General features: G+C 31.0%; 1 protein-coding gene across 1 annotated transcript; it reads right to left on the minus strand.

The window, feature by feature from the left end:
• Nucleotides 1-9,270: 9,270 nt before the first annotated feature.
• Nucleotides 9,271-15,987, minus strand: LOC139523075 (IgGFc-binding protein-like). The gene is made up of 4 exons (XM_071316834.1): nt 15,930-15,987; nt 10,694-11,962; nt 10,385-10,412; nt 9,271-9,778 (listed from the first exon to the last, which is right to left on the minus strand). The coding sequence occupies exons 2-4, from the start codon at nt 11,681-11,683 to the stop codon at nt 9,594-9,596; spliced, it is 1,203 nt and encodes a 400-aa protein (XP_071172935.1). The 5' UTR covers nt 11,684-11,962; nt 15,930-15,987; the 3' UTR covers nt 9,271-9,593.
• Nucleotides 15,988-16,207: the final 220 nt, after the last annotated feature.

A 16,207-nucleotide genomic window follows, 5' to 3' on the forward strand; every position in this document is an offset into this window, starting at 1 on the left:
TGAGAATTGAAAGTCAAATAATTGTACCGCAATAACGGTGAAGTCTAGCGGGACATGGGAAATTACAAAAAATGAGAATGGCTTACGTACATGATAGTGAAAGCGAGAGGCGGGAATCTGGTAAAACAGTAAGCGGGATCCGGTATCAAAACCCCCTCCCCAATGAGACCCCCTTTATTGGAATGAATGAACATAATATATAATAAAATTATTCATGTGTTATTAAAATTAATAGAAAAAAAATGGGAACATTTGAAAAGAAGGAGAAGCCGGGCAAAAAACCCAATTGTCCTGTCCCAAAGTACCTTTGACTTTTGATACCTTTTCTCCAGTCAAAAAATCTTTTTAATACATACATTCATTGATTGATAAACTGAGAATTGATAGTAAAGAGCAAAAACCCTTTATATATAGTAATGAATGTTCATAATATACTAAATGTATGTTCATATTGAAATTAATAGAAAACAAAACATTTGAAAAATTTGAAAAAAAGGAGGAAAGCTAGGGGGAGAGCAATTGTCCTAGCCCAAGTACCTATGAATTTTGATACATTCGCTGAAATTTTCTATTCACTAAATCTTTTAAAACATTTTACCTATAAAAAAGAAGATGTTGTATGATTGCCAATGAGACAACTATCCACAAGAGACCAAAATGACACAGACATTAACTACTATAGGTCACCGTACGGCCTTCAACAATGAGCTAAGCCCATACCGCATATAGTCAGCTTTAAAAGGCCCCGATATGACAATGTTAAACAATTCAAACGAGAAAACTAACGGCTGTATTTGTATAAAAAAATGAACGAAAAACAAATATGAAACACATAAACAAGCAACAACCACTGAATAACAGGCTCCTGACTTGAGACAAGAACATACATAAATAATGTGGCGGTGTTAAAACTACACTTTACATACTTTGAACCACGATCTGAATGCCCGCGGTCTCAATTGATAATTTATGCTCGTGCATGTTCATACTATCCGGACTTCATATACAAGAGTCTGTGCCTTACGCAGAAAATGCTCCAACAGAGTTATGCGAAAGAAAAGTTTAGTAATGACACCCCGTAAATTTTATGAAACCATCACGACTTGGTTGATCTGAACAATGTATCTATGTCTAAATGAACTAAGTAACAACATTGAACAATCTTTGTCGTCTGCTATACCAAGTACCAAACGTGACGTATTCCTGAATATGACCATTTTGCCAAGTTTGAATTTGCATTGTTATACAACGTGTTTATATGTATTTATACATCCAACTTTTATGTATTTAGTTATGTTGTCATCTCGGTACATTTCACACATTTTTTGTCAGTATAGTCGAGTTACTCGTTGTTCGTCTACAATGTTGGGGTTTTTTTTTTTATTATTTATGTTGATTGTTTACAAGTCTGTTTACTGTTGCGTCTTACTTTTATTTTCTATATGTTCGTAAAAGTTAAGATACAAAAATCAGCTATTGCATTTATATCATTTTTAGTTTAAAGCAACTACATGCACAGAAATTTTGATAATACACAGCTTTAATTCAGGAGAAATACCGAAATAGTCAGAAAATACAAATAATAACATCTCTTAAAAAAATAAAGTTCCATAATAATATTCGTGTCATACTTAAATAACCATTTAAACTTAATACCAATTAAATACTTGTGTACGCGTCGATGCCTCTTCTGTTGTAGATAGTCCCCGGGAATATCACCATCCCAGTAGACAGTACTGCGGTACTGGAATGAAATTACGGATTTTGTGTTGTTAAATTTGTTGTTACAAAATTTGTGCAATTGTTTAAAATTAAGAAATGTATCTCCATCATGCCAAGCTTTTATTTCGTGCCGGCTTTTGCATACGTATTTGTTCTTTTAGCGGGTTAGCTCTTCATCCTCTTAAATAAACTTTGAATTATTAAATATTTTGGCCTCGGGCATCACTGAAGAGACGTTGATTGTCGAAATGCGCATCTGCTTCAGAAAAAATGCTTCGTTTGTGGTGTCCTTGTGTGGTGTTGTAAATTCCTAGCAGGTGTTCGTTGTAATGCTGTACCTTACATGCTGTAATGTACTATAATTTTATCTATTATTTTTTAATCAACAATACATTGTTTGTTGTTAACAAATTACTTCCCTAGTTCAGCATTCTAGTGAAGAGCTCCTTTATCTACTTTACCAGAAATCCAGGAATATTCTCTGATAATCATTCGTATATTACATTAAATCTAAACTAAATCATGATATATCAATCAGGAAATAAACAAGTATATTATGAAAATTCTTCATTATCGATATGTATCTAGTTGTTTGGTAAAAAAAGATTCTAGAAATAGTGTTTACTTACAGTTATCAATTTACTAGTATAGTTTGAAATCTTTATAGAAAACTGGGAGATCTGCATTATTTCAAATTTTCATTATTACAACAGCCCTAAGGATTACTATCATATGTTTCCAAAATGTCATTTTCTTGATAATTTCTGGAGTAAAAAAAGAGGGACGAAAGATACAAAAGGGACAGCCAAACTCATAAATCTAAAACAAACTGACAACGCCATGGCTAAAAATTAAAAAGACAGAAGAACAATAGTACACATGACACAACATAGAAAACTAAAGAATAAACAACACGAACCCCACCAAAAACTAGGGGTGATCTCAGGTGCTCCGAAATGGGTAAGCAGATCCTGCTCCACATGTGGCACCCGTCGCGTTGCTTATGTAATTACAAATCCGGTAAATAGTCTAATTCGGTAGGTCACATTCATGAAAGGGAAGTTAAAAGAAACTCCTTGAGAAACTGAATATTTATAATTATATTCTAGCATTAAAAAATTGAATATGGGGTTAAAACATGAAATTTAATTCGAGACTTATACAATTCCTGATAACGATTTCAATCCATGGTCATGTTTTTTACTTTCGTGATCTTCAATGCAAAATCTATCTTTGTGATGTCTTACATGGCTAAGAACCTCTTATATTAAGTGTCTTTAAAGAGAAGGACCTTTTCAGGTCTACCAATCTTATGGAGGAGAGCATGATGATCGAAGTGTAATATTTGCACCCAATAACACAATTTTGTTCGGCATAATTTGGAGTTTATTTGTTTTTTTTTGCATCCCTTAACCGTTATATTTATAACAATTCTGTCTTCCTAGAGCATCACTGAAGAGACATTTAAAAGTTATTGTCAAAATTCAGATCAGGTTCGGTAAAAATAACGGCCTTTTATATTATTGTAATTTTGTAACTTTGTATCAGGTTTTTTAATAGAATCTCTAAAATTTGACGTTGCCTTTTTTTTACTGATTAAATATCAACGGAAGCCAATTTAAAACCTCACAAATATATATTTAAATGCCAGATCACACACCATCAACATAGCATTTACTGAAAATTTTCTTACGATTTTTTAATAGCGTCTACTGCACTTTTATCTATAAATAATAGAACTGCGAACTTGAAAATTCATTTAATCTCGAACAAAAACATCCTTTACTGACCTATTAAATGTCTTTAACAAAAACATATAAACAGGACATAACAATAAATAATTTACAAAATTTCTCATTAGTATTTTATTTTCTTGTTAGATGGAATTATTTGTTTGTGAAATATCGTCAGAATATAACGTAACCGATCATATCATAGTTAAAAGTTCCAAACTAATTAGAAATGTACAATGCATGAATACATTAGTCAGTCCCAAACCAATTGGAACAGGATACAAACTTTACGCTACATTGAAGACCTGTTGGTGACCTTCTGCTGTTGTTTTTTTCTATGGTCGGGTTGTTGTCTCTTTGGCATATTCCCCATTTCCATTCTCAATTTTATTGTCAATGAGAACTAAAGTTATTCAAATCATTATTCATAAATGCGTAAAATCATCTGTTAATTATAACTTCTGGTGTCGTTTTGTCTTCTTTCAAAAAAAAAATTACATTAGAGGGGGAATGGAGAGAATATACAAAATATATATTAATAAGGAGATGCAGAATTTTTGCCAATTAGACAGCTTTCAATCAAAGTTAAAGTGGATATAAGCAATTATTGACAACTGTATGGCCTTGAACAATGAGAAAAAAACCTATATCAAATAATTGGATATAAAAACTATGAAACAATTCATCTATGACATGACCGACAACCACTGAACTACATGATTCTCAGTAAGAACAGAAAATACAGAAGGTTGCAGGGTTTAACATGAACACACTCAACCCCTAACCTTGGACAGTGGTGCTAAAGCCACCATAGGAACAAACTATTAAAAAAATCAGTTGAGAAAGGCTTAACTCTACAGATCGATACAAAGCAGAAAAGCATATAACGAAAACACTGACCGGACGTTGCAGAGAAATTTACATACCTCACAAAAAAGAACAGATCTGAGAGTACTCGCAGTTATTGAAAGATAGTTCAAAGCCAATAACAACTTAAAAAACAAATGCTGTATTTAACACCAATATACTAATCAATACACATTCATCATCCAAAGGATTTAAAGTAAAGAACTTCGACAAAAATATATGAAAAAAACCTTTACACCTTAAAAAAAAGTATTATATTGGTGATGATGAGTAGCTATTGCACAAGATCATGACCTTTTGTTTACTTCAATAAACAACTTGATTGTTGTAATTAAATGAGAAGTAGCTGCCTATTTTACTTATGACATAAATGCTTTCACGAAAAACACACCAAGAATTGTTATTTAATAGCCACAACAATACCCCTATTTGTGAATTGGTATGTATAAAAAGTCTAATTAGGTTTTTAAATTATATGACTTGTTGTTTTTATGGTACTTCATTCTCTCCCATGTAATAATTCTGCCTGATCAAAAACGCAGAAAGGAACAAATCTTGTCCATACCGACGTTCATAATTTCTATCATCCTGAATATTTAAATGTAATCATCAGATACATTCTTTCTCAAATCTATATTTTCACAGTTATAGTAAAGATCTGACTGCATATCTACTGAACTCAGATATGAGACAACTAGATACCAGGAGTCAAAGGACCAGGATATAAATAAACTCATTTTAGATACCAGGACTAATTTTAGTATATACGCCAGACGCGCGTTTCGTCTACAAAAAACTCATCAGTGACGCTCGAATCCAAAAAAGTTAAAAAGGCCAAATAAAGTACGAAGTTGAAGAGCATTAAGGACCAACCTTCCTAAAAGTTTTCCCAAATACAGCTAAGGTAATCTATGCCTGAGGTTGAAAAACCTTAGTTTTTCAAAAAAATCAAAAATTTGTAAACAGTAAATTTATAAATATAACCATATCAAATGTACCAGGATTATAATTTAGTACGCCAGACGCGCGTTTCGTCTACATAAGACTCATCAGTGACGCTCATATCAAAATATTTATAAAGCCAAACATGTACAAAGTTGAAGAGCATTGAGGATCCAAAATTCCAAAAAGTTGGGCCAAATTTGGCTAAGGTAATCTATGCCTGGGATAAGAAATTCCTTAGTTTTTCGAAAAATTCAAAGTTTTATTAACAGGAAATTTATAAAAATGACCACATTATTGATATTCATGTCAACACCGAAGTGTTGACTACTGGGCTGGTGATACCCTCGGGGACGAAACGTCCACCATCAGTGGCATCGTCTTTGTTTCAACAATTAGCTATATCAATATCGTATAGAAAGCTATATTAGATCGCCAGTAGGACAAATCTCGAAACAATTCAAAAGAAAAGTCTACAGCAGTACTTCTGCAGAAAAAAAATAAACGAAAATCGAACATGACAGACATCAACCAATGACAATAGCTTAAATACAGGCTTAAAACTGCGGACAGGAACATAAAGAATGGTGGCGGGCATTCACATCTTTGAGATTGATAAACCCTCCTGCAACATGGGACAGTGGTGTTACAGTAGAAAACAGAAAGAAATTTTAAATATCAGTTGGAATCTCAACAAATCAGCATGAATCACATACGGTACAGATTCAGGTCTGCGTAATGTTTTGACTTACAATTAGAAATTGACAAAAAGTGTTAACTTTACAGGAACAGAGATGATTTTGATAATTTCAATATCTGTGTAGCAACATTCCAGAAGCGTTTGTCAATATAATGGAATTGTATGCGACTGTCATAAAAGTGAGAAGTTAAGCTAGCTATAAAACTAGGTTTTAATTCACCATTGTTTTCGAATGAAAATGACAGTACCAAGTCAGGATTATAACAGTTGTTATCAATTCGTTGGATGTGTTAGAGCTTTCAAATTGTAACACGCAGGCCTGCTATTGTTTATCGTCATGGAATTGGTAAATAAATTGTACTGATAGGGTTTGATAAGAGAGAATTTTACCAAGCCCTGATGCCTTATGCATAGAAGATAATGCCTATACTAAGTCAGGATTATCAATTCGTTTGATGTGTGAGTGCTTATACAAATTTTAGCACATGCAGTCCTGTCTTTGTTTATCGGCTTGTAATTGATAAATAAAATGTAAAGGGTTTGATAAGAGAGAATTTTACCAAGCCCTGATGCCTTATAAATAGTTTTTTTTACCGCGGCGTATTTTAAAAGAAGTGATGTTACAGGTGTCTCTAATTGAGCCGGAATTCACCATCTAAATATAAAGGAGGGTTTTGGTAGGGTTTTTTGTTAAGTCTTTTTGGCGATGTGTGATTATGTTCAACTTTGCTATATTCTGCCTCCATTTCTAATCCAATCGATGAGATAAAGAATTTGAAATACTGAGTAGACACTTGACAAAATTTAAAAACGTAGAAAAAAAAAGATGGTTAGGCTTTTGATTTTATAAGTTCTGTGTTAGTGGCTTTCACACAATCAGAAGAAATATATTTTTACATTGTTTTACAGTGAGTTGACTATGGGTGTTACCGTTTACCTGTAGCTATTGTTCAACCAGATTGAAACGTTAACAATACAATTTGGACATGTAAATTGACCAGTTGGTTTGTAAGATTTAAATCTACCTTGATGCTACCTGTAAAAAAAATTATTCACCTAACCCAAAATTTCAGCATGCTTTTTTCCTGAAATTTTTCTTTACCTAGGATTATTCTATCAAAAATTTGAAAGGGTAGAAATATTTTTAGGTTTTCATTGTTTTAAATCCCCAGTATTGATAATATTTCTAAAATTTACCAAAAAAATCTTAATCAGTAAAATATTTTGTTAACTGCATATTAATATGCATGAAAATTAAAACTGTTTTTAAATAATAAATTATTCTTTAAATGTGTAACCCTCATACATAGTATTGTCCATTTGTCAGTGACACATGAAAGAGCTATCCAGGTGATTTCAGTTTCAATTTTCAGATGGATTATATGTTGTGAATTTCTTTTTAATGTCCCTTCAAGATTTTCATTTTGGATTATGATATTTGCAGTGTTTTTCTTTGAAATTTATTATAAGAGGATTTTTGTGGAAAAAATACTGTGTTCACTGAAAGAAATTTAATTTGCATAATATGGAATATTAGTTATCTAAAAGGTTATAAAAAAAATCAAACTCAAATGCAAGAAAGAGAAATAATTGCAACACATTCATTATAAATTTTGGGATATATTATAAGAGTGATTCACCTGTTTAAATGGAATATATATCATTGGAATTATCATGGAAATGAAACAAAATGTTAAATTCATAAAGTGGATATAGTCTAATGTAGTGATAAAGTGAAATGAAAAAGTAAAATATTCCAAAATATTCCTAATGTTTGGATAATATGAATGTGAAATTGGAAGTAATCATTATAAAGTGCTGGATCTAAAATTGTTGGAATATATACATGTAAATGAAATAAAAACTCGATACTGTGGATGATAAATAATAAAATCAAGTGATATAGGGAAAATATATGAATAAACTTATCCAAAATATTTGTAAAGTGAGGATACTCATTTTAAATGTGATAATGGAAATGATCAAATATTGCAAAATTCTGTACCTGATTTTAGGGATATATATATATATATCATGGGGAATTTAACAGAATACTGATATAGAGAAAATCTAGTTATATAGTCAAAAGCATGAACAAATATTCGAAAACTTTCATCATGTTCATAAAATTTGAAAAATGTTATAAATTATTTCTGATAAAGAAAATGGAATACTGGATGAGATGTAAAATATGTAGAGTAAATAAAATAGTTCATTCAAATATGATTTTGATATTTCATTATGAATATACATTAACAATTTGTACAAGGAACATGTCAAAAAACAAATTACTTTGAGTTATTTCCCATTAAAAAGCCAAACAGATATTAAAAGGTTTTTTTTTCAACAATATACAAGAAATCTAAGCACTCATAGTGTTTGGCTATGAAAACATTAAAGAGGAAATGTAGTGAATTATATGACATGCAATTAAATTCCTTAAATAAAAATACATATGTCGCCCCCTTCTAAAATTTTAAATGACAGTAAAAACAAAATCTTTTTTTCCATCTAAATGTTATGTTTTTTTGGTATTTGAATGATTAATTATTTCAGGGAAAACATTCATTTCCATAACAAAAAGACTTATAACAATGTTAATTTCTTTACCTGTTTTAGGATTCTCTAATAACAAAAAAACATGAGAAAAAGTTTTTTTTTTATCAAATTCACAGTGTTTAGTTAATGAAAGAACATGAAATAAGTTTGTGTCTAGTTATCAAATATAAGAAGTCATATTCTAGCATTATTCATACCATGTATAAACTAATTTAGACTGAATGCATATTATGTTATTCGACAAAGATAAAAATTGAAGCCTTGATTACATATAAAAAATTTTATAAGTTGAAAAAAAACTATCTCAGTTATACTATAACAGTAACAATTAAACAGGTGAAGTGATAGGATAAAAAATACTTCAGGAAAAAAGCATGCTGAAAGTTTTGGTTAGGTGAATAAAAAACTGTACAGGTAGCATCAAGGTAGATTTAAATCTACCAAACCAATTGGTCAATTTAAATGTTCCTATTGTATTGTTAATGTTTCAATCTGGTTGAACAATAGCAACAGGTAAACGGTAACACCCATAGTCAACTCACTGTAAAAACTTTCAAAATCTTGTTATGATAAAAAAAAATACAAACTATTAGCATGCAATCTTATGTTTAATAAGTAATATGTTAAAACGAATCTTCAAATAAGTAAGCATATAAATCACAATATGTTGATTCATTACAGTTTTATAGATTGATAAATTTACATGTATATTGAGTTAACATCTCAAAAGAACGAAATTGACTCCATTTCCGATTTTTCTGTCGAAAAGTAAAAAACGAAATGTAAAACAAGCCAAAATTGAATATTCTATTTCTTTGTTTCTATTATGAAATCAAAATCTTTGCTCGCAAAAAAAATGTATCAAGGGACTAATAAGCAACAACTTATCTGTTTGGGACATAAAAAAAAAGGCAAATGCTAATAAAACTAATATATCTCTGTTAAGGATTATGCTCAGTAAAAACTGTAGACATATTTTTTAAAAGGTTAACATTTTACCATATTAATTAAAGTTCATTCACTATTTTCTAAGATGATAACGTCTGAAATCAGATGACACTGTCTTTGGACTACATGTTTGATCCTCTGTATAAAGATAACAAAGTCCATCTGTAGACCGAAAGGACAAGGAATGAACATGAATACAAAAAGCACATCTTGCTGCATTCAGTGCGAGACCTTGCCATGTAACTGAAAACTGGTGTTGTCAACAGCATTTGATCGTCAATTAAATCCAATTCGATGATAGCTTTTTCTAAAAAAATAATGTGAAAATATAATTGAATTTAATTTGCTATGTAGCATTAAAGGATCAACTATTGCAGCTGTCTTCAGATAAAACAAAAACAAACGGGCTAAATCTAAAACTGGATTTATTTGGTCAAACAGTAAACATTTGCTTTATTCAAAACAAAAAAGAAAAATATATCGTTGGTTTCTCTTATTCCAAAACAGACTAGTATTTGGGAGTTGGTTTGCCCCTTCAATTCGTTAATGATCTTTTATCAGTGCTGCTGTTTTGTGTTACCAATCAGCTCCAAAGCAACTTCAACGTAAATTGCAATCAAAGGGTTTTTTTTATCGAGCGTCACAGATGAGTCTTTTGTAAAGTCTGGCGTAAATGCAAAATTTCAATTTTGGTAACAATAATGAGTTTATTCAATTGCTTTGTATGGCTTTTAACGAAATATACATTTAAGGTTACGACTTCAGTTATGAATTGTATTTGTTTTATGAAGTTCAACACTTGCAATAATGCAAACTAAATATAGTTTCTTCAAATTGATAGAAAAGTTTTCATATCTAATTAATATAATTGAACGATGTTTGCTGTCGAAATTGTTTCAAAATATGTACTTACCCAAAACGTTAGCATCAGTTCTCCTTTTCTGTAAATAAAACATTTTAATTAAATTTAAGTTTGCGGTTGTTTTTTTTTATCTATTTTATCTTTTCCTTTTTTAATTAAATAAAAACAATTGATAATATACTTATCATAGATACCAGAATAACAAAACTTTAAATAACCAGCTACATTTTCTGGTATGACACATGTAATTTTACAAATCTAGAAATTTGTATCTCTTCATTGATATTGAAATTTATTCGCGAAGAACATACATTTAACAAATACGACTATAAGATTATGTTCTATTTCAAATCACTTTACCTTTGTAAAACTCCTTCCAATAGATGTACCATATTCTTCGCGCACATTAATCCCAAAGACATATCCCCAACATTTTAAATTTCCGATGCATTTCAACGTATGAGCTCCTTGAGATAGCGGTAAAACTGTATAATTCAAATTTGTACCAGCGATTTCAAACCAGACGAGAGATGGCTCTAGACTCTCGTTGTCTAAAGTTATTGTATCAATAGCCTTACCATAGGCCACAAGAACAAGTCCATGATTAAAACTTCCACTGGTAGGCATTCCCGGTGTACTAAAAGTGTATTCATTCAGCCATGCGTTCACTGGGGCCGGTAACATTAATCTCGGATCTCCACTTGTAGAACCAGCAGCATACTGAGAAGAAGATGATACTTGCGAAACAAGCACGGGTTTGTCCGAGGTTATTACTGCTGCTTCAGCTAATACTAAAGGAAACTCGTAAAAAGACTCTTGACTCACATTTATTTGTGAATGAACTCCTGATTTGTCAATTATTACAGTAGCATTCTCACACAGCGTAAAGATACGAATAAGTTCACCGTCTCCGTCGTAAAACACAGGGTTACTGATCGCTATATAACGTATTGACCAATACGTCCATGGAATGAGCATTTCAAGTATCATATCTCTAGTTCCCTTCGAACTAACTGATGGATTACCAAGCTGATGACCACTGATTACTGCTATTGGATAATTTGACAATATAGTTGTACCTGATAAATCATCCTCAGATGAAAATTGAAATATCTCATATTTCTTCAAATTGACCGAAAACTGACTTCCAAATGTATACGTTTTGTTATACTTTACTATGGATTTGTCGGGTAAACTAAGGTGAACAATAGTATGGTCCTTTACAGCAACGATTGCACTTGTTGACTTATATTCAACATTCTTTGATTTCAAATTAACAGATACGTATTCAGTACTAAGTACTTCAACGGGATAAACTATGAAGGAATCACCGCTGGTGGGTTGTTGCATATTAGATGCGAATAATGCAATAAAATTTTCAGCTTGAACAAAAATACTCTTATCACTTTTGGAAGTACCCAAAACGGTCAGATCTGAAGGAATTTCAACGACAGTCTCTGCCCCACCTGATACGGTCACGTTAATATTCGTGTGACTTAGTAATGGTGTTTCAATGTGTACAGAGAATGATTCATTTACCGATGTTGATAAGTACAAACGCAAAACATTAGTGTCAAGGCCGTGAGGAAATGCAAGTACAAATTCTGTCCCTGAATTTGATCCGCTGTCCTGAAAAATACGGTCCATATTTAAAAGATTTTTTATTAATTTATTGTCAAATTTCATCTCATAACAAGGCATGTTGTATATAGAGGTTTTTAATTGAGAAAACTGTTTGTTTAGGCAAAACTGTCGATATTTAACAAATCTTAATTTGTATTACTTTTTTATATATTATAACATAGCAAATCAAATTTTAAAGCTTTTTGAAATGGGTAACTTTTAAGATTCAAACAGTTTTACAGTAAATGTTGATAAAATTGTAACGTTTACTATAGTCGGTTTGAAAAGAGAGACGAAAGATACTAGAGGGACAGTCAAACTCATAAATCGAAAATAAACTGACAACGCCATGGCTAAAAATGAAATTAATTCTCAAATAATAAATAATCAAAAGATCTTAGATGCCCCGATAAGATATGCAGATCTTTTTCCACATGTAGAAACTGCCGTATTTTAATTGCTATTGAGCGTTATTAATAAATCTGTCTATCATGATAATTCGGCAAATATTACATGCTTTTCTAAAAGCAAACATACAACTTTCGTTCACGAAAGGTAAAACATAACAAGCCAATATATGACATGCGCTGAAGAAAGATAGAACAAAACCATAATGCATATGACATGCGCTGAAGAAAGAAGAAACATAAATATTAACACATCTGACATACGTTGGAATATGAAAATTTAGTCTTAGATGCATGATTTTTTTATTAGTTGTTAGTGGCTTTGAACTAGCTGTCAGATAACTGCGAGTACTCTCAGATCTGTTCATTGTGTCTTTTTGTGTCCGGATGTATAAGTACCCGGCCACGTCCACTTGTATTTTGGTCCATCTGATGAGTTAAGCCTTTTTTAACTGATTTTTATAGTTCGTTCTTATGTTGTACTGTTATACCACTGCCCCATGTTAGGGCAAGGGTTTGTATCCGCTTACATGTTTAACCCCGTCACATTATTTATGTATGTGCCTGTCCCAAGTCAGGAGCTTGTAATTCAGTGGCTGTCGTTTGTTTATGTGTTACATATTTGTTTTTCGTTCATTTTTTTTTTATATAAATAAGGCCCTTAGTTTTCTCGTATGAATACCTTGTCTTATCGGGGCCTTTTATAGCTGACGATGCGGTATGGGCTTTGCTCATTGTTGAAGGCCGTACGGTGACCTATAGTTGTTAATGTCTGTGTCATTTTGGTCTTTTGTGGATAGTTGTCTTATTGGCAATCATACCACATATTCTTTTTTATATAAGCGGACAAACATGTGACTTACGACGAAAAACGATAAAAATCAAACCGACTTACATTATATTTACAATGAAATAAAGATAGAACACCAGCAAAACAACATATGACGTACGATAAAGAACGATAGAACATAAATAAATAAAAACTTATGAAATACGTTTAAATGATTGAACATAAAGAGATAAACATATGGCATGCGATACAGAAAGATAAACAGACAAACATATGACATGTGATGATGAAAGATGGACAGATAAACATATGACATGCGAGGAATGAAAGATAAACAGACAAACTTATGACATGCGATGAACAAAAGATAAACAGACTAACATATGACATGCGATGATGAAAGATAAACAGACTAACTTATGACATGCGATGAAGAGAGTCAACAGTTAAAACTATGAACAGACCAAAACAAGTTAATAAACTTCTCGTAATTGTATATTATGCAAAAAGGACTATACCAAAGCGTCGGGTTGATTTGTTTAATTCAAAGAGTTATCTGTTGAGACCGATTGATGCTTTTTCGCGTTTCGTCTGATATATCGAAAACGCGGAAACGTGGATGTCTGTGTTTTGCTTTCATTTTTTTTTTTTTGCCTCTTCTTATATAATCACGTTGTCATCATTTATTATATCAATACATATAGAAATTTTAAGTTTCATATTTCCTCAATTAAAGAATTAATTAAAAAGTGAATGAATTGTTTTTATAAACAGATTTTCCTATTTTAATTTTTTATCTAACTCTTATTTAAAATTAATCCCTGATAATTGAATATAGAAAATACAAATAGCGGGTACAACAATTTTATTCAAGTGATCTTATCGTAGTAAATAAAGAAAAACAAATAATGGGTAAAACAAGTTTTTCAAAACGATTTTATCATTGGTTTTTTTAATGAGAAAATAGAAATTATACCGATGCTGCATTAACTGTAGCTTCTTAAATTGAAATATAGAATGATTTTCTTAATTGCAATTTACCAAACCTTTAAAATACAATTTTTAGAACAAATTGCATTTAAACTTATTTATAACATTTTAATTAAAAAAAAAATGTAGCGAAAACGTTTCAGATTAGTGGATTATTTTGATAAACATGATAAATATGTTTTCCTATCTTTTTTTTACAATACTCATTTTGAAATTAATGGCTGGCTATTAAAAAAAGTCACTATCCATTAATTGAAATATTATTCAGTCGTAGTTTTTTAATCCCAAAGGTGTGATCCAAATGCATTACTGGATCTTGGACAGGTTAACCCTCTATGATATCTTATTGAGTATAATAATTTTGTACCAATTTGATAAATAAAAAGCCTGAACCAATTCAGTAACATTACTATAAAAGTTATACTGTTTGTATAATTAAAGTTTATTAGAATTTATTAACTTATGAGGTCGTGGTAAAGTGTACTTAGAAGTACTGTGTATTTATTGCATTTAGGCCTCGTGGTTATCTGGAATACAAGCCGGAAAATGTTTCTCAAATATAGAGATTTCTTTAAAAGGATTTATAAAACATGCTGAAACTTTTTGAATGGCCATCACGATTTATGTTTATTGACTTATGACGAATGTTTGGCGGATAATCGTACAATGTGTGTGATAAACTGGTCCTAAAACTAACTTTTTGAATTTTAAAGTAAACTTAATTTGATTCATGCTAAGAAAAAATAGGGCAATACTTCAATAGATTTTAGAGTTGATAAACTACCTGGACATTGTTTAAACAGAATATTCTCTTCGAATAATAATAAGCTCGACGTTTTGAAAATTTGTGTTTGCTGCTTTCCAAGACGTTGCATTGAGATGAAAGAAACTTGATGGGTTTAAGTGCCTATCCCGAGCCAGGAGCCAGCAATTCAGTGGTTATCATTTGGTTGCAGTCTGTCATTTTTGTTTTTGGTTTAAATATGGCCTTAACTTTTCTTATTTAAACTGTTTCGCAACTTGTCATCATCTGAGGAAAAGTTGATTTTTAAAAGTTGGATTTGAATATTTTAATGTCCTTTTGCTCATGTAATTCCTCTACGGTTTCAGTTCATATACATCCTTGGAATAAGGTATTTACCGTTGAGCGTTCCTGGTGAAGGAATCCAAAAAAAGCTCCACTAGGATAAGATCAAGACACTTTATATGAACGTGGAACGTTAAATCACAATTTATACAACCTGAGATCCTTTCAACTGGAATGTCAGTCATAATTCAATTGACAAATATGTTCAGCATTGTACAATGTCGATGTTCATTCCCTCTTCGCATCATCATTTCATTATGCTTAAATACGAGAATGAAGCAAATTTTTTAAACATAATTCGATTTTAGGAAAATTATGAAATGTTTCTAATTCTAATTTTAATGTCTACTTTTTAAGAATACATCGTTAATCACTCCTGTGCATGCTGTGGCCACTCCAATGCATGCATCATTTATTCAGCATACGATGCAAACGTTTGTCAAACACTTATTTCAGACTTAACTTGAAATAGAGAATTTACCCTTATGAAATACTCTTATCCACAAGAAACATAAATATATCCACAGAATTGTGAATCACATCATAAGACCTTCTATAAAACAATTTATTGTTGATAATATTTCTGCTTCAGGGTTATGTATTTCGGGATAAAATTATAAGTTTATTCTTGATTATGGTTATTACAGATCTTCACAGAATTAAAATGCAAATAAAAATTATAGCTTTAGATTTACTTACATGGTTGATATTTATCCCAGTTACGTAGTGACAGAGGTGTAATCCGAGAACGAGACACAACTGAAAAATATAGTTTTTATTATTACTTTATAACTTTACTTTCAATATAGTTTCGAACAGGGTTGGTTTTTTTTCTTTCTGATTTTCTAACTACTACAAAGAGCATTCTCTCAAATTATTTATAACTGTAAAATATGCGAGAAATTATTCAAACTCAACAACCACTTTAATTATATTCGTATAAACGATGATCAAAATTTCTGTATACATATATAATC

This window comes from Mytilus edulis, chromosome 5, assembly GCF_963676685.1.
Source record: "Mytilus edulis chromosome 5, xbMytEdul2.2, whole genome shotgun sequence".
Classification (NCBI taxonomy): domain Eukaryota; kingdom Metazoa; phylum Mollusca; class Bivalvia; order Mytilida; family Mytilidae; genus Mytilus; species Mytilus edulis.

Coding starts and splice junctions, on each gene's coding strand:
- LOC139523075 (XM_071316834.1), bottom strand. CDS start 11,683: ATGCAACAACCCACCAGCGGTGATTCCTTCATAGTTTATCCCGTTGAA. Junction 10,413..10,693: donor TTGGAAGGAGTTTTACAAAG/GTAAAGTGATTT, acceptor TTTTATTTACAG/AAAAGGAGAACTGATGCTAA. Junction 9,779..10,384: donor AACTGATGCTAACGTTTTGG/GTAAGTACATAT, acceptor TTATTTTTTTAG/AAAAAGCTATCATCGAATTG.